The sequence below is a fragment of the Cryptomeria japonica genome, chromosome 3 (genome assembly GCF_030272615.1).
Source record: "Cryptomeria japonica chromosome 3, Sugi_1.0, whole genome shotgun sequence".
Classification (NCBI taxonomy): domain Eukaryota; kingdom Viridiplantae; phylum Streptophyta; class Pinopsida; order Cupressales; family Cupressaceae; genus Cryptomeria; species Cryptomeria japonica.
In genome coordinates, this window is record NC_081407.1 from 767,573,885 (window position 1) to 767,601,510 (window position 27,626).

Below are 27,626 nucleotides of genomic sequence, written 5' to 3' on the forward strand. Positions count from 1 at the left end.
TATTGAATACCTTGCATAGAGAATTGGAAAAGGCACCTCATTACATGCCCACATTGGAAAATTGAAAAGACATCTCTTTAGGAGCCCTCTTGGGGAAGTTGAAAGGTCATCTATGGGCTATGTGTCGCATTTCTTGATAGTCATGTGTTGTTCATCAAGAGGGGGGGGAAGAATTATAAGAGACATAATAACACTATAAACAAGGGCTTGGAATAGAGGTTTAAGATTGCAGATTTGCAAAGCCAATTTGGTTAATATTTTGTAAAGTTTGGAATATTGTATTTCTTTATTCCTTTGAAATAATAAAATCAAGTATTTTCTCTTGTGCATTTTCTTAGTTATTGTTGTAGGGTGGAGTAGCCCTTCATCAATCATTAGAAAAGATTGTCTCAAGACCTTTCTCTAAAGATTCCTCCATACATTTTCTAATATCTTACCTTTATTTGTATAAGGGGATTAGTCTCCAAATAAAATTAAGAAAAATATATTATAACTACTAATCTCATTTGCAACCCTCACTTTCTCTCATTAATTTTGCAACTCCTACTACATTTAAAAAACTTAACGCAAAATTTTAATTTATTTATTTATTTCAAACTTCGCCTCATTTCTATTAGTATGAACCCATTCCACTTTTTTAAATCCAAATAATATAATTTTCTCTTTCTCTAGACATATTATATATATATATAATAATTCATTAAAAAATGAGACCTACCCATCTAGTTTTTGTGGTGGAGAAAATACCCTAATTATTGCCATTTTCTCCGCACTAATTAAGCCCATCGGGTAAATACCGTGATCGTCACGGAGGGAACTGACATCACGAACTATAATACCGTGATTACTGCAGGTGGCATTGTGTCATATGCTTGAAGTTTTAAAATCCTTGCGATCACAGTTGAGCAATACGTCTTCGCCGGCAGGAATGGTGACTACAAAATTGGCCAAACTAATTGGACAGATCGAATTATTCTGTAAATTCGTCAAAACACACTCTTTTTTGTGATAAGAGCCGACGAAAGCCCTGCCATTGTATTGTGTTGGAAAATTAATGGATTCTTTCTGCGGTTTACGGAGCTCTTCTGTATGTAGTTTGTATGGATGGACGTCGTCCTTTTTACGAGCTCCAGGTAAAAGAAGACGCGCCTTCTTCAAGAGAATCGCGATCGCCGAAACATTTGGGAAAGATATCCGTTTAAAACGGTCTTCGAGGCCATGTAAATTGCGCACAAGCGTAGAACGGGATTCCTCCGACACTGCAATACGTACACTTTGTTTTCCTGCACTTTTTTATCCAGTTATTAGTCTTCATTACATGGTTTTCATCAATTTAACTGAAAGTTAATGCGAAACAAGGTTCTGCATATTTATTATATTGTATTGAAAGTAACTGGAAGGATTCTTGGAAATATTAAATTTTAAAATCGGGCTTAATATATTCTCCTAATACATAGGATACGTCTAGGGTTTGGTTTTATTAATGTATTTGCAGATTCTCGTAGCTTTCTGCTGAGAGTTTGGAAAACAATTTTTCATTAGCTACATGATGTAGAGCCAGGCAACAAATTAGGTGAAAACCTTCTCTCACCCACAACTACTATGCCCAAAACAAGTTTTTTTGCTTGTTCAAGGTGTGAACAACACATTTGGCAAATGCTCAACTCACACAACAATTTGTATGACCAGATCCATACCGGTTTAGTGTCTTCCGATACCGGTATGATGAAAACACTCTACCCTTGTGTGAACCGGTTTGATACCTTCCGGTACTGGTGGGATAGAAACCTATTGGATTTTGTCTATTAGTGGTCCAACCAACACAAAACACCCATAAGGTTTGGTTATCAAATGTGTTAGGGAATACTTGCCTCACAACTGTCCAATTGTCTAGTAGCCCTACCGGTAGCCTAGTAGTCCTATCGGTTGAGTTTTCCAACCACAACTTAACAAAATTCTAAAGGACAAGACAAACTAAAGGTAGATTCAGATACCCTTTATTTGGTTACACAATTCCCCAAAAGCTTAGACTCTAACCACAAGTTGAGAGGTCTATGCCCTTACTGTCTTTCCGGACCTAATTAAGCCAATTAGGCCTAATTTACAATGCAAGTACCCCTTGTATCAGTCCCCCGACTAAACCAACACTTCTGCAAGGTGGGGTAAGGTGTCAAACCACCAAATCCAAGGTTTCAAGACTTGATCCCATCTTCTTTATCTTCTGCAAGTGATTTCCACTTCTACAGATCAGGGGGTCACATAGAAATGCCCGCCTAGGGTCAATTCAATCTCTTCGGACTTGGAGCCTCCCTGCAAACCAACACCAAAATCTTATGATACACTGACCCTTCTAACATTTTCCCACAAGTTGTTTGGTCCTCTGGTGAAAATGTCAAATAAAGGGCATCTTTACAGTGAAACCCTAGTTGCCGGTAGGGTTTATGACCAGTCTGGTTGGATTTGGATGGACCCTTACAACCCAATTGTTACAAAACCTCAAACTTGATTCAAATGAAAGGTAAGAGACTTCCCTAACTCATCCAATTGGTTTCAAACATCCACCAATCCGTACTAATCAGAAATGAACAGCAAAAACACAGAATTTCAGAAAACTCCAAGTATATTGTATTGCTCCAAACTCCAAAACATCATCAAATTTCATCAACTTCAACAACTACGCCAACAACCTGGAATCGATCCAAGTGGGCATAATATAGCCTCCCTAACGGTTTCCAACCACTTTTCAAATTTTGGAATCGTTGAAGGATTAGTTATCCCGTTTTACAACATTTTGCAATGACAACAAAAGTTGTCAACTTGCACTTTTCAAACTTGGCGACTCCAAGGTGTATTTGTCCTAATCCAAGGATTGGTCTGATGTTTCTAATACCAATATTTAGTTGCCTGACTCATGCCTAGACTCCTACTGACCCACATGGTCATTTATCCATGGTGGCTTATAAAATGCAACCATGACAATGCCTTACATCAATTGGGTCTTATTGACTCACAAAACTATCAACCTATTACAGATGATCATTTTCACCTCATGGGTGATATTAAGCTCTTTTAGACTTCATTTGTGTCTTCATTTGTGTCTTCATTTGTGTCTTTAGGTGCACCTGCACCATACTCCTCGGGTGATTGAATCTCAAGTCCATTTGAGATGAGTTCCAACAATGTAGTCCCATGTTTCTTCACCTGGTCTTCATCCATCCATACTGCATCTTCCTCAGGGAGTCCTTGCCACTTGACAAGGTATTGTTTGTAGACCTTATTCCTAGTTTTCTTCACAGTCTTGGTGCCCAATATCCTTTCAAGTTTGGGTGGCCCTTGACTTGGAAAGTCTTTCAGCATGTCTGTAGCATCCTCCACCGGAAATGTACCATCTTCCTGCACTGTACCTTTGAATGGTGTCAGATCTGCAACATTAAAGATTGGGGATATACCTATATATGAAGGTAATTGGATTTCATATGCATCGTTCCCAAACTTCTTGAGTACTGGACAAGGTCCAACCTTTCTTATCATGAGCTTTGTGTGTTTCCCTTTTGGCAATCTCTCCTTTTTCAGATTTGCCCATACCATGTCTCCAACTTGGAATTGCACATCTCTCTTCTTATGTCAGCTTGCTCCTTGTACTTTTATGTACTTCTCTGCAATTGCATCCGGACTTGGTCATGAATCTCCTTTATCTCTTTAGCAAATTCTTCTCCACAAGCACTGATATGTTTAGTTGAGAGTAGATTTCTCAATTCTAGCACACCTCTTGGATTCAGTCCATAGACAATTTGGAAAGGGCTCCTTCCGGTACTCCTATTTACAGAATCATTATAGGCGTATTCTACTTGGGAGATGATGGAATCCCACTTTTCACCATGCTGCTTGGTGAGGCACCTTTGTTAATTTTAGGATCAGACTGTACCAAAAATAGCAATAACAAAAAGTAAAAACAATGTGCACAAGGAACACCAAGAATACCCTTGGAAAACCTCCCTCTTGGAAGTGAAAAACTCAGCTAGAGATCTCAGATCTTATTATGCAATAATCAGAAGTATCTTACAATATGGCTTCAACACTTGAAGCAATCAGAACCAACAAACTATGCACAATAGGATAATGCCTTCAACTAAGGATAAATGATAAACTTATCTCTAAGCATAGGGTATCTGTTGTTAAGGAGGTTCGCTGCCCCAGAGATAGTGTTCGCTGCTCTAGGATGAAGATCGCTGTCATCAATGATAGTTTGGAGCCTTCAAATGAAGCTTGCTGTCCACAAGATGAAGTTCGCTACCCTTGAGAATAGTTCGCTGTCTCTAGAATGAAGATCGTTGTCATCAATGATAGTTTGGAGCCTTCAAATGAAGCTCGCTGTCCACAAGATGAAGTTCACTACCCTTGAGAATAGTTCGTTGTCTCTAGAATGAAGATCGCTGTCATCAATGATAGTTTGGAGCCTTTAAATGAAGCTCGTTGTCTACAAGATGAAGTTCGCTACCCTTGAGAATAGTTCGCTGTCTCAAAGAAACAATTTGTTGAATGAAGGAGATAATTTTCTGATTGAAGACAATTCGCTGAGTGTGTCTTGATACAATGACTAAGCCTTTGTATATATATGTGACTCAGCCTACCAATTCACTCTAGGTCGGCCCTTTCAACTTGGCACCAAAACATAGGGTTAAGATTACAAGATACATAAGATAGGTTCTGCCCTATTCACAAGTTACAAGTTACATTCAATATAGGACCACAAGTTACATTGCCCAATTAGGTTCAGACCAAATTACAAGTTACATTTATAGGGCCTGTCCTATCCACAAGTTACATTATATATAGGTCTTGCCCAATATTCATAGCAAGACATAATTACAAGTCACATGTATTTGGGCCCAGCCCTAATTAACAATTTAGTGTCACCACGTTACAAGTCACAATTAATTTTCTTCACGCTACATGATTGGGTCCAGCCCAAAATTCGATTTACATAATAGATAATACATGTGTATTTTAATTGTCATTGACAACATTAAAATACAATAGATAGGTATCTGAGCTAGCTACTATTTCAACACTCCCTCTTAGCTAGGGAGGATATCTGCCACTTGTCATGATCCATTCATGACTTTCATCTTGCACTGCCTGCAAGAATGAATGTATAAGCTTCATAGAGTATACCTGCAATAAAACACATAAATATCATGAACTAATTTCATGATGTCCATCTTGCATTATCCGCAGAGGATGGATCCACCTTGCATTGCTCGCAGAGGGTGGAAGAGGTCTTACATCTCAGCCTTCTCCCAAAGAAGAATACAATGTCACCTTGCATTGCCCGCAGAGGGTGGAAGAGGTTTTACACCTTAGCCTTCTCCCAAAGAAGAATACAATGTCACCTTGCATTGCCCGCAGAGGGTGGGAGATGCAAATTGCATCACTAGGATTGAGACTCCCTCTTAATCAATACTGTGTTCTCCACAATTCCAAGCTTCTCTTTGAAGTACTCAAACTTCACTCGAGCTAGAGGCTTGGTGAAAACATCTGAAACCTGTTCAACAATGCTGATATATTTCAGCTAGATGGCACCTCTTTGTGCCATATCACGAACATAGTGATAATGAGTTTCCACATGTTTTGACCTGTTATGAAACACGGGATTATTAGACATTTAATACAACTTTGATTATCACAATAAATAACAGTGGATTCCCATGGTTGTCCAAACAACCCAGCAAGAAGTTTGCAAAGCCAAACTGCTTCTCTAGTTGTCACTCTTGAAGCAATGTATTCAACTTCTATAGTACTTAATGCAACTGAGGACTGTTTCCTATTGGCCCAAGAGATCATAGCGAAACCCAAGCTGAAACAGATTCCTGAAGTGCTTTACCTGTCAGTAACACTTCCAGCCCAATCAGAATCAGAGTAGCCTTCCAAATTGATCACTGTGTTGATTGGATACTTCAGCCCACAACCAACTGTTCCACGCAAGTATCTCAGAATGTGCTTGGCTGCCACCAAGTGAACATGCTTTGGCTGGTTCATGAATTGGCTAAGTGCACTCACTCCATAGCAAATATCTGGTCTAGTGTTAACTAGATACATCAAGAATTCAATCATCTGCCTGTACTTTGAAGGATCTGCAAAATCAAAATTAGTTGCATAAATACTCAACTTCTTTAAGTTAGTTTCCATAGGAGTAGACATAGATTTACAATCCATCATATCAATGACATATTTTCTTGACTAAGGATAAGATCTTTGCTATACTTCTAGGTCTAGACAGTAATGCATTAGGCCTAGATCCTTCATTCCAAATTCAGTGGCTAATTCTTTCTTACATCTAATGATGAGACTATTTCCAACACTTAGAAATAAATCATTCACACATATATAATAAACAGTATTAGCAGTTCACTATTGAATACTTTTAAAGTGAAAATTGTTAGGATTCCCAAAGATACTGAGAGGGAGGGGGTGAATCAGTATCTAACCGGTAAATAGATTTTCTGACCTTATTAAATAAATTGCATTCCAAAACAGTGTACCAGTAAACAAGAATTAATGCAGTAAATATGAATGATAAGCACAACATAGAAAGCACACCATAACACAAGATTTTAACAAAGCAACCCGGTGTGGGAAAAACCTTAGTGGGATTTGTGACCCACAATATTCACTCACTGGCCAATGAATGGATATTACTTACAATGGGGGCCTGCACATGCAGGAAGACCAACTACCTAAAGCTCACTTCTTAATTACGAAAAGGAAGTCTCACTGACTTACAAAATGGATTATGCAAATCCAATATAATGTACTGCTTTAATTCAGCATCTGCTATGCCAGGTTCGGTACCGGTTTAAGCTCATACAATAACCATAAACCTTACTCCAAAATCTGCCTTAATATTCGCATATTACTTCTGCAATAATATTCCCATGTTCGCATCTATAATGATCTACAAGATCTCATACTTATATACGAGTCTTATTACAATACGCCTTGTCGGCTTACAAAAAGATATTACAAATAAATACAAAATACAATAAACAAAATCCTGTCGGCTGGGGTGTCGGTAATCATCTTTGCCGTTGCCGGTAAACTATCTACCGGTGTAGAGTCTGCCGGTGCCGGTGCCTGTCGGTGCCATAGGATTGCAAGGTTACCATCAATGACAATACCTTCAATCACCTACAATTTTTCATTGGAGTGTGTAATGCCAACAATCTCCCCCTTTGGCATTGATGGCAACACCCATGAGAAAAATTCAAAAATGTATCCAAAATTTGAAGTCCAAAAATTTTACCAAAACTGTGTGCTCCCCCTGAGCAGATGCTCTCTCTTGTCCATCATTTTGCTCATCTCTACTACTCCCCCTTTGGCATCAATGACAAAGGCTGTCAAAAATGTCAACTGAGTGTAGTTATCAGCTGGAGCCCTGTAATCGGTTGGTTACAATCTGAAATAGATCTGCCAATACAAAATTCAGGCTCTCAGTGAACCTTTCACTATCCTTCAATGCTGCTTCAGTCCTTTGAATTGTACCGGTGATGATGTGCATTTACTCTTCCGATGTCTTTAGTCCTGGAACAAGTGCCTCTGAGATCTCTTTTCTCAAAGAGATGAGGTTGTCAAGTTTAGGACCAAGTCTGCGCTTAAGCTCTTTAGCCTTGAACTTTATTCTTTCCTTCTCTTTTTCAAATTTCTCAATTTTCTCCTCAAAACCTGCTATCACTTGCTCTATAACCGATAAGGGTTCTGATGAACCGATGAAATTATCAGCAATATCATTTATTTCTTTCTGCACTTTACTGATTTTTTTGTCTATATCCACTGTCAAAATATCAGTCTTGCATATGTCTCTGTATAAGTCCTTAAATTCCATTATTGTTTTGCTAAGTGCTGGTAGGAGTGTGTCAATGTGTCCCATGCACTTCTTTATTGTCTCATCAAAGAATTTTTCCTTTTCCTTATTCATCTTCTCACTGAATGTCTCCTCATTTATCTGATCAACTGTTAATAAGTTGCCGGTGATATACTTAGACAATGTGTCTAATTGGCCTTAAAGAATCTTTATTGTCCACATTGCACTTGGGTGCAATCAATTTTAATAAAGGAATTGTATCATCAATAGCTTTGTTTGCAAGTGCATCACAATCTGTTATTTTCTTGATGGAATCCAATAATACCTCTGTTACATTAGTTGGTCTGAATTCTGTCATGGAAGAACCAGATGATTGTCCAACTACCTTAACAATCTACATTCCACTGGTGTGAGTAACCTCTTTGCTTGTGTTGTCCTCTGATAGGTCAGTTTGTGTCTGCATCTCAACTAGCAAAGGCTTGGGTTTCTCAGCAGTTGCCGGTAGCACTGTCTCGGTATGAACCTATACCTCAACCTTTTTCTCTTCCTGTTTCTCAGTGTGTACCTCAGTTTGTTTCTCTGTGCTTTCTATTGCTGGTTTTTTTAATGAAGTCTCAGTATTCACTGCCGGTATCTCTAACTCTGCGGGTTTTTCAATGTGTGCATCAATGGTATCAATCACCATTCCAGAAGTCAGGGGATCAACTGATTGTTCAGTTTGTGTCTCAACCCCAATTTCAATATTTTCAACTGTACGCTCTACATGTGTTTCCACTGCAATATTCTCAGCCGGTGGCTCAGTTGCCACATCTTTCTTTTCACCAATGGTTTCCTTATCAACCACAATTTTTATCTCTTGTGTATCAATATTCATTGTATACAAAACTTCTGAATCAGGATTGATGTTCTCATGTGTTGATTCCAACTCAACATTATCAGCAGCCGGTGGTGTATCAACAGTCTCAACTGGTGGAGTATGAGAAGAAGGTGGGGGCAAGTTGTCTGTCACTTTTATGCTTGGAGGTCCACCTACCTTGCCTTTACCTTTGTCCTTATCCTTTTGGTAAACTCTGAAAGTTTTGTGTCGTTTGAGCTCTTCTTGCTTTTCTTTCTCCGCAAAGAAGATATCCCATTTATCAGCTGTCTCTTCAGAGATTTCATTCACTCTTCTAGCCATTAAACCTACATGTCGGTGTCCACTAGAAAATACTGTCCTATTTGCCTCACTTATTAATTCATCAATTTCTTCTATTGATTTAACTGGGTGAACTGCAAGTAATTTTTCTATCTTTATCTTCTTGTCCAATTCCATAATAGCTAGTCTTTTTGCATCAAGTCTCCTATACAAGTCACTCGGTAAATCATCTACAACTTCTATCAAAAATTTCTTGTAAATGTCTAAGTGTAGAATGATACTGTTTTCTATGCTTTCCTTTTCTTCATTAGTAAAAGTATCATACAATTTACTGACATTAGACAAGTTTTCATCATCCGTTATTTCATTCAAAAGATTGTCTAAAGGAGGAATAACCTGTTTTTCCTTCTTCTTCCTTGGTGTTATTTTCTTTGTTGAAGGCCTTATTGCCTGTTGTTTCCTTCTTGTTCTCTTTGGTGTAGGAGAGGGTGCCAGTGAAGGTTTTCTTTTCCTTTCTACTCTCTTAAACTCAGCTGGGATTTCACTGTTAGATGAAGTTCCAACCGGTGAAAGATGAGCTTCCGGTTGTATCCCTTCAAGGTCACTTTCCTTAATACCAGTGATATTCAATATGTTTTCCTTGATCTCTTTGGCCTGTTTTGTTGCTTTTCTGATAGATTGATCTCTTTTCTTCTTTCGTTTAAGGGTCTATACCTTGCTCTCAATGGTTTCACCATTTCCAAATATTTCCTCTTCAGGTTCTCTAGGGGCTTCAAGTAGGGCTTTAGCATATGTCTCAATTATGTTTTCATCTGCCTCATAACCCATTTCCGTTACCCAAACAGTTCTAGGAACCGCTGCTTCCATCCAGATTTCATCTTTCTTTATAACAAAACATATTTCCTTCTGATATTTGTCAACTATGCTTTGAGATAACCTTTCCCTTGTTTTCATTCTAGCCTAAAATGCTTGGAAGTATTCAATTATGTTGTTTTCCCTGTCATCTCCCATGCCGGTAAAGATATCCAAAAGTTGTTTACCTGCCGGTATGTCAAAACCAAATTCTTTCCGACCTATACCGAGAACTTCCTTAGTAATGTATAGCAATAGGCACACAAGTAGATTACCAAATCTAAAAGTACCTTTCTTATCACCTTTAATTTTCTTTAGGTTGTCAATCAGTTCATCCTTCAACCATTCACATATGTCAATCTTAGTGTTACTGTTCACCATGTCATAAGCACTCTTGATACATAAACTAGAAACAGAGTTTAATCTGTTAGCATGTGTAGTTTTGTATCCTAGAATCATGCTAATGAATCTGACATTTATATCTTTCACATCGTTGACTCTCAAGGATCTGCTGTCATGGGTTGCACCAATTAATGTCATCACAGTGTTGTTTGGAACTTTCTTAGTTTTGTTAGGCCTGCTACTGGTGGAAGGTAAGCCAGTCACTGCCCTAACTGCTTCTTTTGTGATCTTGTGGATGGAGTCAAGCCAAAAGAATTCTCCATGAACTCTGCTAAGTACAATCCTTACAACTTCCTTAGGAAAATCAGGAATACTTAGGGTTTCTATGATCTTATGTTCTGGTTTCACAATACCATTCTCATCACAATTTACAGTCCTATACATGTTCATAATTCAATCAGCACCAAGTTCCTTAATATGACAATGTATGTATATCCTAGGGTCTTCTGCATAAGCAACTCCTTTGGGTATTTTAGAGAATGCTCCTAGGGTATCATCCTGCTTCGCTACTTCGGGTATGATTTTAAATACGGGCCTAGGGCGTTTAACCACTTCAACAACAGTAGGGTTTGCAATGAATTCGGGTGCAGAGGAGGAAGCCATTTGATAAATACCTTAATCTGCCTTTAGGTTTGAATGCTTGAAAGATTTTGCTTCACTTCTCATTGTGGATGCCTTCGCTCGGGTTTTTCGCGCTCTTAGGAAATTTGAATGCTCGATGAGTGAAAAAGAGTGAAAAACACTTGCTTTATAATGTCATTTCTTTCAACTACCACAATAAATGCCTGCCGGTTAAGTGAGAACTTAACTTGTCTGCCGGTAAAGAAGCAATTCATCTTCTTACCATCAACTGAGGGTAAACTAGCATGATTTTCAATTAGTTGCCATACCCCAAAAGATTTTTTTTTCAGTTAGATGAAGAATCTCCTGCCGGTTGAGTGATACTTTGTTCTATTGGTGAAGGAATAGCTTCATTAACATTCTGATCTATCTTTCTAATCCATTGTTTTGAAAATTCTTGCTTTACCTCATCAACCTTCTCTTTACCTTTCAAACTAGGTCCTTTGTTGTTTGCCGGTGATCCCTTACTTCTACAAAATTTTGCAATATGTCCAATCTTGTTACAAGCATAACAAGTCACATTGTTTTTCCGAATAGCCTTTCCATATCCTATGCCGGTATGTGTTTTGCATTGATTAGATAAGTGTCCAAATCTTCCACAAACATAACATCTTACATTCATTTTGCAATTTTCTGAATTATGACCAATTTTGTTGCATTTTGAACATTGACCGATGGGTGCATTAGTGTTCTGATAGTTTCTAGATCTACATTGATTTGCTCTATGACCAAACTTGTTACAATTAAAGCATTTCCCATTAAATTTGTAGGCATTAAGCTGTCTTACCGGTTTAGTGTGATCATGATTGTTTGCAGTACCGGAGCTTTCACCAACTTCAAAGCCAAGTCCATTAGTATCTCCATTAAGTTTTTGATTTTTCAGCATGTCATCAAGTTCTTCTGAACTTTTCTTGAATTTCTCTTTATGTTGATTTGCAATAGCCAACTCATTTTCCAAGAAATCCTTCTGTCTCATGAGTTCAGTTTTATCATGCTCCAAGTGAATCAGATCTATCTTTAACATATCATTTTCATGACTGAGTCTTAGATTTTCATTTCCAGCATCATTGATTCTCCTAGTCAAGTCATCTTCATTCTTCTTTCTGTCTTCAGTGTCTTTACAAAATCTCATAGTCATATCTTGCATCTCATTCCTCAAGGTCATGTTTTCTTCCTTCATTTTGCTTACAAGATTATTAAGAGTTTCCTTTTCATCATCATCACTCTGTATCTTCTCATGAAGTTCTCTTCTTTTGTTTCTAGCAATAGTGAGATTCTCCTGAAGTCCTTGAATGATTTCCTGTGCAGCCTTCAGATCATCTTCAAGCTTGATATTCTTCAACTTTTCTGCATCATAATCTACAAGAGTTGTTTCCAATTGCTTTCTCAAGTTATCCATCTGTACCGGTGTCAGAATCTCCCTCAATCTATTAGGCTTTTGAAAAAAGAGGACCAGGCTCTGATACCAATTGTTAGGATTCCCAAAGATACTGAGAGGGGGGGGTGAATCAGTATCTAACCGGTAAATAGATTTTCTGACCTTATTAAATAAATTGCATTCCAAAACAGTGTACCGGTAAACAAGAATTAATGCAGTAAATATGAACAATAAGCACAACATAGAAAGCACACCATAACACAAGATTTTAACGAGGAAACCCAGTGTGGGAAAAACTTCGGTGGGATTTGTGACCCACAATATTCACTCACTGGCCAATAAATGGATATTACTTACAATAGGGGCCTGCACATGCAGGAAGGCCAACTGCCTAAAGCTCACTGCTTAATTACAAAAAGGAAGTCTCACTGACTTACAAAATGGATTATGCAAATCCAATATAAGGTACTACTTTAATTCAGTATCTGTTATGCCAGGTTTAGTACCGGTTTAAGCTCATACAATAACCATAAACCTTACTCCAAAATCTGCCTTAACATTCACATATTACTTTTGCAATAATCTTCCCATGTTCGCATCTATAATGATCTACAAGATCTCATACTTATATATGAGTCTTATTACAATACGCCTTGTCGGCTTACAAAAAGATATTACAAATAAATACAAAATACAATAAACAAAATCCTGTCGGCTGGGGTGCCGGTAATCATCTTTGCCGCTGCCGGTAAACTATCTGCTGGTGTAGAGTTTGTCGGTGCCGGTGCCTACCGGTGCCATAGGATTGCAAGGTTGCCATCAATGACAATACCTTCAATCACCTACAATTTCTCATTGGAGTGTGTAATGCCAACAAAGATTAGAATCAACATCATTCTTGCAAGATTCTAAACTAATCAAATACTTGACAATATTCTCATACCAAGCTCAAGAAATTTGCTTGAGGCCGTAAAGAGCTTTTCTTTAATCTACACACATGAGATTCTCTATCTTGATTCTCATAACCTTCTAGTTATTCAATATAGACAACATTAAGAAAACAGTCTTTATATCTAACTTCCAGCCTGCAACATTAGCTATAGAGGTTCTAATATTAGTATATCTAGCAGTAAGAGCAAATGTTTCCTTCTAACTATGAGCTACACATCTAGCTTCATCTTTTCAAAAACTTCCATATGGAACTCCCTCTTGATTCTTAATATAAAATTATGGTAATCAAGTCTCATGAAGATTGCATAATATAAGAATCAATCAAGGAAGGCAGCTATAGAAATGCCAATCTTTTCCTTCACTTTTACGAAATGGACCTATAGCACAATCATTATGATCAAGGCATACCTTCAAGTGAAGAAACCAAGCTCCCTCTTAAGCTTGAAGGCATGGTAATTCAAGAAACTCTTGAAGAGAAGCATTAACATGATTAAATATCCCAATAGAATGAATTAACATGTAAAGTAACTTATCTAGACTTCCACCATTGACAACATATGCCAAGATTGTTCAAAAGAATATTGTCAGTCTATGATCAACTTCAATCATAGTGTAAAGCTACACAACGTTCTAAAATTGTTTTCCATAGTTGAATAACAGAGAGTTAGCTATATTAGAAAACTAAGGCAAGTGTATGGCTTCAAAAAACATTTTACAAAATCCATAAGCAAGGTATATAAGCCTAATTGTCTTTCCAGCCAATGCGTAAAATCAGATATGAGTATCGACCACTCAAAATGATACACATTGTAGTTGAGCACAAGCGTATGATCGAAATCCAACTTCAATAAGTTAGATACCTCATTCATCTTAGGTTTCATCATCAAGAGAATACTTACTTCAAAGAATGTAATAGGCAGTATGCTTAAATTGAAGAGATAGTGTCACAATGAATATCATGTAAGGATGATGAAAGCCATGACAGAAAATGCATTAGAGCTAAAGGCAATCCTCTACACAAGAGGAGCAGAGCAAGGTTATAATAACAACATAACAAGGAACATGAGAGCCTATTATGAAGAGCTGAAGAGAACAAAGAGTTGCACAGCCACAACCCTACATGACAACTTTATCCAAACATAAAACACTCATAGAACAGAAGATACAACCCATAAAAGATTTGATGCAAATCAAGAGACACACCATAAGAGTATATAATTCTAGAGCAGCAAGACTACAGCCCGTACAGAGGATGTGGGGTTTTTTGAGGGGATGCATCCCAATGGAACGCTGTAATCATTTTTGAATTGTCAGGTGTTCACTCATATTATATCACAGGTGTCAATGCCATGGGCAGATGCACTTGCAATTGCAGAGCCATGGGTTCTATAAACCTGATCATCTTGTTGGGGTTTTATTTTGTTAAAACTGAGCTGTGTGGATTGTGTGCTGTTTGTTTTAAGTCTGACTCTCCAGAGTTAAAATAGGCTGCAACTGCTTTATACCCTTTTCATTATTTCTTGCTGTAAATTCCAGTCAAATTGACTGTTTTTTTGTCACTTATGCACATAATACATTTTCTTTCGTTCCTTTTTCCTCCCTACCTACTAGGTATATTTTCTTTGTTTCGTTTAGTTCACTTTATCTTAGAGTGGTAATGTCTTATGAATTGCATTTGATGTCTTATTCACTACTTTAAGTCAGCCATGGACATCAATGCAAATTTCTTTTCCAAATTTAGCTGTTTTCCTATATGTTTTACTCTGATAAATTTGCTCTATCAAGGAATACTTAATAGTCTCAAAATGTCCTGATGCAAATTAAATAATGAAAACCTTGTAAAACGATTTAGCATTTTCATATGTGAATCCCTTAGTTTTGTTTACCAGGTGCAGATGTATGTGGGCATTTATTAGGCTAGTGGAAAATGTTCATCAAATTCATGAAATGAAGGACCTAGCAAGGCATTTTATTTGAGTAAACTCCAACTTTTGTTTTTCATAACCTGGTCAATTTGTCTCATTTTAATGCAGGCACATTGAATGGGCAGGTGGCTTCAATTGAAAATGAGTGTGTTAGTTCATCTCCAGTGATCCAGCCAAATGAAAATGTTTCGCTGACGGGTGGTGCATTTGATTTCAAAGGTGCTACGGAGCCTCTTACATCTACATCTTTATCTGTAAAGAAAAAGGTGGTTCTAGTACGGCATGGGCTTAGCTCCTGGAATGCAGAGAGTCGCATTCAGGTAGTTATTCATTGCATTTTCCTGTTTGATCAAAGACCAGTTACCAAACATTGTACTTGCGATTTTCAGATAGGCATTTGTTTAATAGAAGATATGGCTATTTCTATAGTTTATCAGATATTTCTTTTTGTTGGATTAGGCAGGATTCACTGTAACGATTGTAATTATTATGAACTAAGCAATAAGTAAGAATTTCTAGGTGTGATATATGATAAGTTTGGCAGATCAAAGGCCTTTCTTTCTGAATAATATAAGATGCGCATGAGCATCGTTCGTGTCAAAACTATCAGAGATCTGGTGTAATTATATGTGTCTAGAATAAATTTTGCGTCCACTATAGCAAAATACATATTTAACTACATTTGTAAAATATGAAATGTAGGTTGTGGATGCTCACATAGCAGCTGGTAGCCAATCTGTCTACAATTTCCTTCTATTAGGTATGACTTTTTTGAAACCTTGCTTTTGGCGTCTGCTTGACTACTTGCTTGCGGATGATAGGATAATAGGGGATTGTTAGGGGAATAATAGGTTATCGCAAGTTAAGTTCTGTATGATCTTGTGGATAAAGAGGTCTGCTTGGTCATTTGTGAGGTGCAGAGAATGTCAAATCTTGTTATGAGGTTGAGGAGCTAGTAGGAGCCTACATTATTGCAAGCACAAGACTAGGCCACATCAGGAAATGTGGAGCTACCTAGCATGAGATATGATGCAGGGGCAACCAGAAATCAAATTGGTGGTTGCGATTCAGAAGATTGGATAGCCTTCTGAGTTCACAGACATCCAGCTAAACTGTAATCTTTTGTGTTTCTGATGAAAGAATTCATTTTAGCTATGGCAGAGGTCATCAGAGATTATTGTGCCAATTGATTGTCCAGATTTCTTGCTATAGCCATAATTATGTGTACTGTATTTGGTAAGAGATGGGACAATATATTGGCCTGTTATGCGGAACTGATAGCCAATTTGAGTCTGTGTCTAGGGTTGATCGCTGCTATAACATGGTCAAGTTGATGCACACATGGCTAAAAGTATGTCTTATTCAAACTCATGCAATGGTTCTAATAGTTACATTCGGGGGAGTTCCTCTCCCTCCATTGGATGAGAGCATAAGTGCCTGCTGTAATGTCCCTTTTCTGAAATAGGATTTAATAATAAATAATAATGATTAAATTAAAATACTTATAAATTAATTAATAATTAATAAAATATAATATACTTTAATTACAAATTAATTAAGTTCAATGAAAAGTCAAGGGGCATGCTATGAAGAGTTGTGACTCCCTCAAACATGAGATATAAAGGGAGAAGAGTTCATTTGAAAGAGGGGGAGGAGGAAGGAAACAAAGAATGGAGCGTAGGAATTAAGGAAAGATAAAAAGAAGGAATGGGAAGGAAATAAGGAAGTGATTCTCTCAAAAGGGCAGCAATAATGAAGGGTTGTGACTCTTTCAAAAAATAATAATTATGAAAGGTTGCGACTCTCTCAAAGGGCAGCAATAATGAAGAGGTGTGACTCCTCACTTGAAGATATAAGAGGGAGGACAAATTCAATTAGGGATAAGGCAGAAAATAGAAAGGGAGAAAGGGACCTGGATATAGCAGATCAATTCAGAGCAGAAAATCACAAGAACCCTTAAGATCTATAGAATATATACAGCCTTGTATAAGTGCAGATATATATGTAGAACCTGTGCTAATACCTGTGTTCATGCAGATCTTAAAGAAATATAGGTATGCAGATTTGAAATAAGAGCATGCAGGTTTGAAGGTGATGAAGTAATCATTCCAAATCAAATCAGATTTTAAGTAATTACAGCAATCAGAAAAAGGGAGATAATATCCAGATCAGGAAAAGACGTGTGTGAGCAGCAGATACACAATGGAGATCAGACCTCTAACTGATCCAATTCAGATCTGTTATACAACAACTAACAGCCTTAACAATTATCTTTGTGGTATATGTTTAACCTATGCACTATATGCTAGTATTTATATAATATGCTATACATGCTGAATATAAAATACATATGCATGATTATGAATCTGTTTGTAAAACCCAATCACATGGGGAAGGAAGGAGGTGTAAGGAATGGGAGTAATGATTAGATCTCCATCTAAGTAGGCCACGCCAAGACGTTGTCCATGTTGTCTGCCAATGGGGCCAAGAGGGTAACGATCCACTCTTGGGCTTAGATAGGAAGATTAATAGGCCCCCTATTACGATCTCCTCTCCTAACCCTATGATGATTGAATATTGACCTAAAGGGATAAGGCATGTATAGGGAAAGTAGGTACAAGCACCCCACCAGGTAGACCACCCCGAGTGGATGTCTATGTTGCCTGCCTCTAGGGGCCAAGAGGGCGAGTGTCTGCACTTGGTCTTAGTGTAGGGATGGCTTCGGGCAGACCTATCATGATTCCTCCCCCAAACCGTAATGCATTTGAATAGTAGTGAGTAAAATAGAATTTGTCAGTTCTAGTTGTAGGGTTTAAACCAAGGATTATCTTGTTAAGAAGGATATTTTACTTGGTGAAGATATAACCCTAACCCTATTTCATCTCTTGTTTTATTGCATTTGTGATTCTGTGGGCAAATTCTAGGATAAGTTTATAAAGGGACATTAAACCTGCCCTACTACTTAGTCCTTGGAGCTTTCTCCATAAAATATGTCTATGTAGATTAGAACAATGCACAACAGAATGATAGTCATAGAATAAATAATGGTCTAAATTATATAGATCTCAACATGATGGTGTTGATGTGTTTCTTATGCACATGCGAGCACAGAATAAAATACCACTTGAGTTATCTTATCCTCTCTTGAACAAAATCTCTCAAATGTTGAAGATTAGCTTAAGGATCATTTGAGACGACTCCAAAGTTCATGAATGTAGGGTCACTACGTGTGGATAAGCTCATTGGTTTGATGTGATTATGCTGGAATCACAAGGGGACTTACATTTGAATGTCTGAATTCTTAGTTAGCTGGAACTTGAGTCCTAACTACTCACTGGGAGATAAAGAAATATCAAAAGCATAGGGTTTAGAGAATCTATTCTAGGATCTAGAATGTAAGAATATAGATGAACGACTAGGTGGAGTCCTACTGGACTAGGTCTCACCATCAAACTGAACAATTCGACACCAGCTCAGTGCAATCTTCTAAGGGAATTTTGAAGATGTTCAAATCATCACCATCAAACACTGATCACCATTCAAATTAATGCATAAACAATGGGCGCATACAATTTGAAGTTAAGCTCATTCAATGCCAGTTGACCACGCTGGGCGCACTTACAATCAGTAAGAGGCTAGTGGTATGGACTAGGCAGATTCTACACGAGTGCATTCAACAATTATCTCCATTCAATTTAATTATCTACCATCTAATATGAAGATCCAACAAGAAACCATGCATATTGCAAAAAAACAACACATTTCACCATAACTTCAATGAAAAATGAGGTTTATTTACAATTTTGGGCAACAATCTCTTTCCTTCTCCTTCTACTCTATTCTAATTGCTATCTAAGCTTCTATTCTTCTATCCTATTCACAAACTATTCACTATTGACTATCGACTACCGACTATTATCCTTTACAAATGAAGAGCCAGAGCTTTATATAGAGAGCTCTTTACATTTCAATTGCTTTGATTAATTTACAATCAATGGCTAGGATTTCAAGATGAAAACCATAATTAGGGTTTGTTATAACAAACTCTCCTTAGCCAATGAGAAAATTTCATTTCATGAATGTGGACCAATAGATGTTAGGGGTAGGTACATCGGAGTTTGTGCCATCCCTCATGAGTCAGGTACATTGAATTAGTACATGTAGAGGTAGACCTTCCCTGATTGGTGAGTGGTGATTGAGATGATGACTAGGATGCTGCTCCAACTTTGCACTTGTAGAGTTGACTTGTCACCATGAAGGGATGTCGAGGGATATCTCTTGATACTCAACATTATCTAGCTCGCTCAAAGTAGTGGTGTTGGGAAGTATTGATGTAGCTAAGTCTTTCTTCCATGCATTTGAAGTGTCCTTGATGATGATGAAGCTTGAAGAGATCCTCTATGTGCTTGCCTGATCTCCCTCCAACTGGATCTTGTTGACCTGCAAACAAACAAAAGATAGCGTTAGGTGCACATAATATATTCATTCTAATATGGAATTTCTCATTTCACATCATCAACAACAAGATACTTAAATCAATTTAGCTTGAAGTTAAGAGGAAAGAGCATGCTTATTGTCCTTGTTCAATCTACTTATTTCCCTCCTTTTGTCATTATAACCTTAGATTAGATCCCTCAGATGTGAAGGTATCATCATTTTAGCCACCAAAAGGCTTAAGAGTAGGTATTGCTTTGGGTGCCTTGACAAGGTATATAGTCTCTCAGAAAATTCACTTTGGTACCTTTGGAAGGTACATGCCCTTATCACCAAAGTCGCTCATGTACCTTTGGAAGGTACATGAGCGAACTAGGGGTTGCTTGTAGTTTCTTCACCTCTTTGATGAATGCGTGCTTAATGCTTGTGATTTGCATGAAGCTTAGAATGTGGCAAAGCTTAGGTCACCTTTAAGGAGGCCTTTAGATCATCTTCATTAGCAAAATACTCTCTCAAGGAATTTTGCTCATGTACCTTTGGAAGGTACATGAGCGAATTTGTTCCTTGGCTCAATTCAATCCTCATTTCCTTTCAAATCACCTTAAACTTGACTTTCCCTTCATTTATCACCATGATCTTGCTAATTTGCCTTCACTATTGCTCAAAATGATATCCATTCAATGCCCTTTGGTGAGGAATTAGGTCTTCTTAAGAATTTCGCTCCTGTACCTTTGGAAGGTACCTGAGCAAATTTCTTATTTTACTCAATTCAGCTCTCATTTCCTTCACTCCACCTTAGACTTGTCTTTCCAATCCTTCTCTCATCATGACCATGTTAATTTGTCTTCAATTTCGCTTAGGATGAGATCAATTCAACGCCTTAGGTAAAAAATGAAGCCCTTTCAAGAATTTCGCTCATGTACCTTTGGAAGGGTCAGGAGCGAAATCTTCTCTTAGCTCCATTCATACTTTATTTCACTTAGAACTTCACCTTACAACCCCCCCTTGATGAAAATCAAGTCTTTTACCTTCAAAATTGCCTAAGAATGGGGGGTCGCTCAAGGGCTAAGTCAAAATTCAAGGTCTCTTAAGAATTTCGCTCCTGTACCTTTGGAAGGGACATGAGCAAACTTGAGGCATGAAGATTAGACATTGATCAAAACACTCACTTTTCACCTTGTTATCACCTTGAGCCATGCTTAGAAGGTGTCCTAAGGGTTTCCTTGCTCAAATTTGGGGTCGAAGAGCAACTCTTGACAAGTTCGCTTGTGCACCCTTGGAAGGTACATGCCCCCCAGTGAAATTTGCTCTTGTACCTTTGGAAGGGACAGGAGCGAATTTGGCTTAATTGCTCAAATTCTTAACATTTTGTAATCACAATCCATTCAAATGCTTCTCTAAGGGTATATCTAAGTTATTTCCACCTCAATCAATGCTTTGGAGCATAAGTTTGATGCAAATTAGGGGCAAAATGGAGGCTTCAAGAGAATTTGCTCTTGTACCCTTGGAAGGGACATGAGCGAATTTGTCTTTATGGCTCAAATTCCTCACATTTCTTCATTCAATCTTGTTGCAACTTCCTTCAAAGGCACGAATAGATCATTTCTTCTTCAATTAAGGTGTGGAGCAAAGATTATGATCCAAGTTAGGACTAAGAGAGGAGATCTAGGGAAATTCGCTCTTGTACCCTTGGAAGGGACAGGAGCGAATTTGACAATGTTGTTCAAATTCTCAACTTCCTCATGATCCGAGTGCATTCAACTTCATCCCCATGCGCGAGTTCAAGGTAATCTTTCTCCTTCGAACAAGATTTTCTTCCAAATTTATGAGTTAGAAGAATTCTCTTTTGTACCCTTGGAAGGGACAGGAGCGAATTTAATGTTTTGGCTCAAATTCTCCAATCTTCTTCAAGTTTTAACGTTCAAGCTTGTTCAAATTCATTCTCAAGGGCAAGTTCAAGCTGATTACTTTCCAATCCAAGCCTTAGAGTGAGAGTTTCGTCCACAATAGGAGCCAAGAAGGAGCTTTAGAAGAATTCACTCATGTACCTTTGGAAAAGACAGGAGCGAATTTGACATTTAAGTTCAAATTCTCGACTCTTTGACAAGTCTCCAAGTCTAATACTCATAATTACACTCCTCCAAAGGGATAGGCAGGTGAATTCACATCAAACAAGGCCTTGCAATGGAGGGGTCCATCCAAATTAAAGGAAGAATTCTCTCATTTGAAAAATTCGCTCTTGTACCTTTGGAAGGGTCAGGAGCGAATTTGGCTTGATAGCTCAAATTCTTCACATTTTGTCAAACTTTCGAGTCTAGACTTGATCATTAGGCATTTTCTAAGGATAATAGGTCAATTACATACCAATCGAAGCCTAAAAGTAAAAGAACCTCATCAAACTAAGGTAGGAAGTCTTCACTTATCCTTCATGCTTGCACTTGATCTTTGCTTCATCATCCATCAACCTGACCAACTCAAAACCCTTAAGGAGGCTCTTGACGACACTTGTTCTAACAACTCTCATCTTTATTCATATCCTTGACTTACTCTTAACTCAATCTCACAGGTTTCAAAGGCAAGACCACACTAAGGATTCTTCCCAAACTCGTGGCAAGGTGCAATGGCCTTCTCTCAGAATCATCCTAAAACAAGACCTAAACCTGACCTAGAGGGGGCTTTCAAAAGAGACCCTGACCTGGACCACCTACTGACCCACTTTAACTCAAGGAGACCATCCTATCCTAATGAGCCCTCTGGAAACTCTTCAATGTAAAGATTAATAGCAAAGACCTAAACGACCAAGCCAGGAAGACTAACCCTAGAAAGCAAAAAGTAGGGGTCCCCATTTGCAATGGGTGATGTGTCAATACGTCAAAACAGGTGGGTGTGGATAGAAGCTTAGAGCATATGCTATCTATGTAATAGATACCCATATTTTCTTAATTTGGGTGTAGAATTGAACAAATTTTGAGTAAGCTTGAAACTACAAATGATTTGTGTATCTCAAGGGTATGTTGACTTCTACTAGGGTTATACTTATATGATAGACCTCAATGTAAAACCTTCGATTCAACCAAGATTGAAGAGAAAATTCCTCTGGTGGCATTGAGGAGAGTAGAAAGACAGCCATGGAATGTTCACTACGTATTTTCATTCCTTAGGCATCTTATTTCATTAAAGATTCATTTTAGATGGAAACTTCATCTAGTGGTAGTGAGCTGAGTACAACAAGAAAGATGGTGATGAAACATATGCTTTGTGTTTTCATGCTCTAGGCATCCTATTCTGTTAGAAAAATGCAGATGTTCATGAATAATTCACTTTGTATTTTCATGCTCTAGGCATCTTAGTCTGCTTTAAAAATACATCTTATATCTTTTAAATATTATTTGGTGGTTTTAGATTTTATTTTTATTTTTTTGTAAGGCAAATTGCTACCTAGGGGGGTAGCTCCCATTTCATTAAAGAAAAGAAAAGAAAATACATCCATATCAGCAGCAGAAAGAAAATAACGGAACCTTGATGGCCTCTATGACCTCTTGGGATCTCTCTATTTGCTCAGATGGGAACATGCTCCCATTTACACTCATCATGTGCTCGTAAGTTTCCAAGTTTTTCCTTTTCAGACCATCCCTTAGAACTAGAATGGTGTCAATCTTGTCCTTGTTTTGCAGGATCTCCTCTATTTTGAAATCATTTGCAACCAATCCCTTAAAGGCATTGGGCTTGAGCCTTTGCAATGCGTTTGCCGCCACAACTCAAAGTTGGGGTGTCACCAATTGATCAATAGCACGTGGTGTGTCCTCAAAGTCACCACTGGTCCTCACAATGGTGTAGACAAAGTGTTTGAGAAGCTTTGTATTATGCACATGGGAGCCTGCAAGAGTCTTCTCACCAACAATCTTACAAACCACGTCCTCCTCCACGTCGCCTTCTATGACAAAGATTTCCTTAAGTTGCGTCGCCACCGAGCCTTGTTCGCAACTGCATTTGCACTTGGGAATGGAGATAAACGTCAATTTACTCTCACCAACAGAAGATGAATTTGCCATTTTCTAAAAGCTCAAACCAAGCCTCCAAGTTGTGCCTGAGGTCAAAATATATAATGCCTTTGTTCATATGGCCTAACAAACCCTTTTCATCCAAGGCTTGCCAAGGAAGATTTTGCAATATCTTTCAAATACACATATTTCTTATTTGTTCATATCAGCCCATACTCCTCACTTACTCCTGCTAAATTAAAACCAATCCAAGCTCGAGAATCAGAAGAGATGATTGATGTTTCATTCTGATCAATGGCGTGATTAGAGAGGAAGTCTGCATCGATATTGGCTTCTCTGAAGACATGCCTTATTATGTACTCCCCCAAATCTTGAAGAATTGCACAAATGTCGTCAATCCAAATTTCTGATTTCCAACTTGGTGTTGTTCCAGAAATGATGGCACAGATCACATTTAGCGAATCCCCATCAATGACTAAATTCGCTAAACCTTTCTCTTTACACAATGTCAGCCCAACCAACAGGGCGACATACTCAACATCATTATTTGTGTCGTTGGGCAATTCGATCGACCCACCCCACAGCAATCTCCACATATCATCCCTAATGATGAACCTAACGCCAAATAAGCTCGGATTTCCATGAGCAGCACTGTCAAAATTGAGCTTGAGACATCCACAAGGGGGAAGCCGCCACCTCACATTATCCTGAATATTAATGTTTCTGACTTTATCTCCCCGTGAGGGAATGAGATGTGGCCACACCTTAGATATTCAATCATCCCACGATGTGAAGGTGTAATGTAACCTACTAGCCACAATGGTGTTAACATGTTCGCTGACTGCCACTTCGATTTTGTTCATCAATGTCTCTATCCCAACGACTTTATCATTAAAAATCCTTTGGTTCCTCTCTTTCCAGATGTGCCAAATTAAAGTGGTAGGAATAGCATACCATAGGCCACCCCACACTAAGCTCTTGTGTAGCACAGGCCAGCATGTGAAGATTTCTTTTAGCGATGCTGGCATAGGACCATAATAGTTTAATTGCCCCAAGAAAAAATTCCAACACTCTTGTGCCACCTCACAATGCACAAATAAATGATCTAATGTTTCCTCGTGCTCGTAGCATATCGGGCATCAAAAAGGACCTACAAAACCCAATTTTGTTAGCCTATCACTTGTTAAGATTCGCTTCTACATAGCCAACCATGCAGAGGCCCCTATCTTTGGCAAGATGTGCAGCTCCAACACAACCTTGTTTGCTAATCATATCAATTCCATTCTCCCTGAGCCACTTCATATCCCAATTTTGGCAAGTAGTTGCCTAATTTCGCCGCACATCAGAAAAGTTCGTCCTCTCCTCTACAAAGAACCACGTGTCTCTAAGCCAGTTCATCATCCACCACCTTCCTGTTATCTTCATCCAACAGTTCCAATAACTTCCACTTAAAGGAGATGATACCATTATTCTAGCATATCGTTAGATAATCCCTTACTTTGTTCACGAGTACAGGGGCAACAATTTCTCTTGCTTGCATATACCTAGAAGATCATAAGAGGTATGTATCCATTCCAAGAGTCCTTCCAAAAATCCACTTTGCTACCATCTTTAATTCTCCAAGACAAATGATCAATTATGATGTATCTGCATTTAGTCATAAAGTTCCATATAGCAAAACCTCGTGGTCGATTGGCAATTGTCAAGATTCTTTTTGATGAATCCTCATCTAGATACTTCTTTAAAAGAACTTGACACCACAATTCATTTGGCTCTCTACACATGCACCAGATAAGTTTTGCTACTAATGCTCTATTTTTGAAGCATGATGTCTCTTATTCCAGCACCACCAACTTCCTTATCTTGCTTAACAATATCCCAGGCGATCAATGGGATCTTATGTTTATTGTTTGCCCCATGAAATAGTCTGAAATGATTAGTAATCCCCTGCACTTATTTGTCACTTCCAATGTTGACATAATATATATTGGTATTGTGGCCAATGCTGATTTGATCATTGTGATACGCCTAGCCATTGTGAGCCATTTGCCCTTCCAACACTCTGTCTTTTTCTCGCATTTCTCAACAACTTCATTCCACAGACTATTATTAATCACACCTTGGAATAACAACACACCCAAATATGTAGCTAGGAGCTTTTCAATATTAAAACCAAGTTTTGTCGTGATCCTTCTCTGTGATGATTGGCTTGTATTGAAAAAATATATTCTTAACTTGTCTTTGTTTATTTGTTGTCCTGAAACTGTGCAGTAATTATCTAGGGCTTTCTTTATGATCTCGGCTTCCTCCAATGAGGTCCCGCCCATACAGGATGGTATCATCTGCAAAATGTTGATGGGAGAAAGAGCAGGAACTATGTAGATTCCCATCCAAACACCAAATTGAGACAAAGCAAAAACCTTTCTACTAAAAGCATCAATCATAATTACAAATGAAAAGGGGGATAGGGGATCACCTTGGCGAAGAATTGAATACCTTGTAGAAGAGATGCAGCCAAAAATTCAATCCACCCATTGTTCACAGAAGCCAAATTTCTTCAGGGTTTTCATTATAAATCTCCATTGGACATGGTCATATGCTTTCTTCACATCTAGTTTTAAAATCATTCCTCTCGTATTATCGTTTTTTATAGAATGAACAATCTCATGGGCAATAATGATACCATCTGCTATGTTCCTATTTGGAACGAACCCACTCTACTCTGGTGAAATAATTTTTGGAAGTACCTACTTTAATCTATTGGCCATAACCTTTGCCACAATTTTTATATATTGTATTACATAGTGAAATGGGCTGAAAGTCAGAGAAGTCTTGCACTTCCTGCTTTTTTGGAATTAAGACTATGTTCATATTATTCATTTGTTTGAGCATAAGACCTTTCTTCCTTGATTCTTCTACCACTTCTCAGATATCTTTAGCCATGAAATCCCAACATTTTTGAAAATTAAGGGTGGTGAATCCATTGAGACTAGGCGCCTTGTTTGGATGCAATTGGAACGTAGCAACTCTCGCTTCTTCAATGGAAATTGGTGCCATCAACATCATGTTATCTTCCCTTGTAATCAAATCAAGAGCATTGCCAATGAAATCGTTGTCAAGGACATCTGCTCCCCCATCACTGCCCAGTAGATTGTGAAAGAAATTGACCCCTTCCTCCTGTATGTCCACAATATCCATCAGTATTCTTGCATCCCTGTGTCTGATTTGTGCTATCATGTTCCAACACTTCTTTATCTTAGCAGAATTGTGGAAGAATTTGGTATTACGATCCCCTTCTTTGAGCTAGCTTTCTCTAGATTTCGCTTTCCAATAACATTCTTCTCTAGCCAACACTTCTTCATATTCTCTCAACAATTCTTTCTCCTTTTGGAATTCAGTTTGAGACATACCACTCTTCATAACAAAACTGCTTAATTGATCCAGATCTTCTACAATTCTTTGTTTTTCTTCAAAGATGTTTTTGAATACAGTTTTATTCCATACTCTCAGTTTCTCTTTTATAATCTGAAGTCTCTTGCCAAAAACAAACATTCTAGTTCCTTTGATGTGCCTGGAATATAAGTGGTTTAAGATTTTTATCAATAAATAAAACTAAATATTTCTTCCAATTCTTGTCCTAGCATCTTCTCCGTATTTCCTTTTCTCATCTAGACACGAATCTTTGATAACCCAAGCAAAATTAGCACATGCTACAAATCACTTTCCCATCCAATGTATCTAACCTTTAGATAACTCTGAATTACAAGTCAAGATAGTAGAAAAGTGGAGAACTGCATGTTTACATCTCTGAGGCATTTTCTCAAAGAGTCAAAGTAATTAAAAAGAAATAGCAGTAGCAAGCAAACATTAACTTACAGTCATGTTGCATTATCCATTAAATATTAGAACATAGGATGAAATGGTTCATGATCTCAAACTGGTTTGCCTCCAACTATGTAGTTATTCATTCTCATGTTATGGAATCTCAACTATTAAGGATAATGAATAACTACATAGTTGTAGGCAAACCAGTTTGATGTGCATGCCCCCTTTTGATAAAATCAAT

General features: G+C 37.9%; 1 protein-coding gene across 7 annotated transcripts in view; it reads left to right on the plus strand.

Annotated features, from left to right (window-relative positions):
• The first annotated feature begins 759 nt into the window (after window positions 1-759).
• The window catches only part of LOC131078115 (probable 2-carboxy-D-arabinitol-1-phosphatase), a 52,530-nt gene continuing 25,663 nt past the window's right edge, over window positions 760-27,626 (plus strand). For 2 of the 7 annotated variants that reach the window (XR_009113731.2, XM_058015787.2), the window contains exons 1-3: window positions 762-1,268; window positions 15,234-15,445; window positions 15,828-15,885. Coding sequence is in view for 5 of the 7 variants with exons in the window: in XM_058015787.2 (XP_057871770.2) it covers window positions 1,055-1,268; window positions 15,234-15,445; window positions 15,828-15,885 (484 nt within the window). In the remaining 2 variants the exon portion in view is untranslated. Of the gene's footprint in view, window positions 1,269-15,233; window positions 15,446-15,827; window positions 15,886-27,626 lie in introns of all 7 variants that reach the window. The other 5 variants (XM_058015788.2, XM_058015790.2, XR_009113732.2 and 2 more) reach the window with 5 other exon arrangements.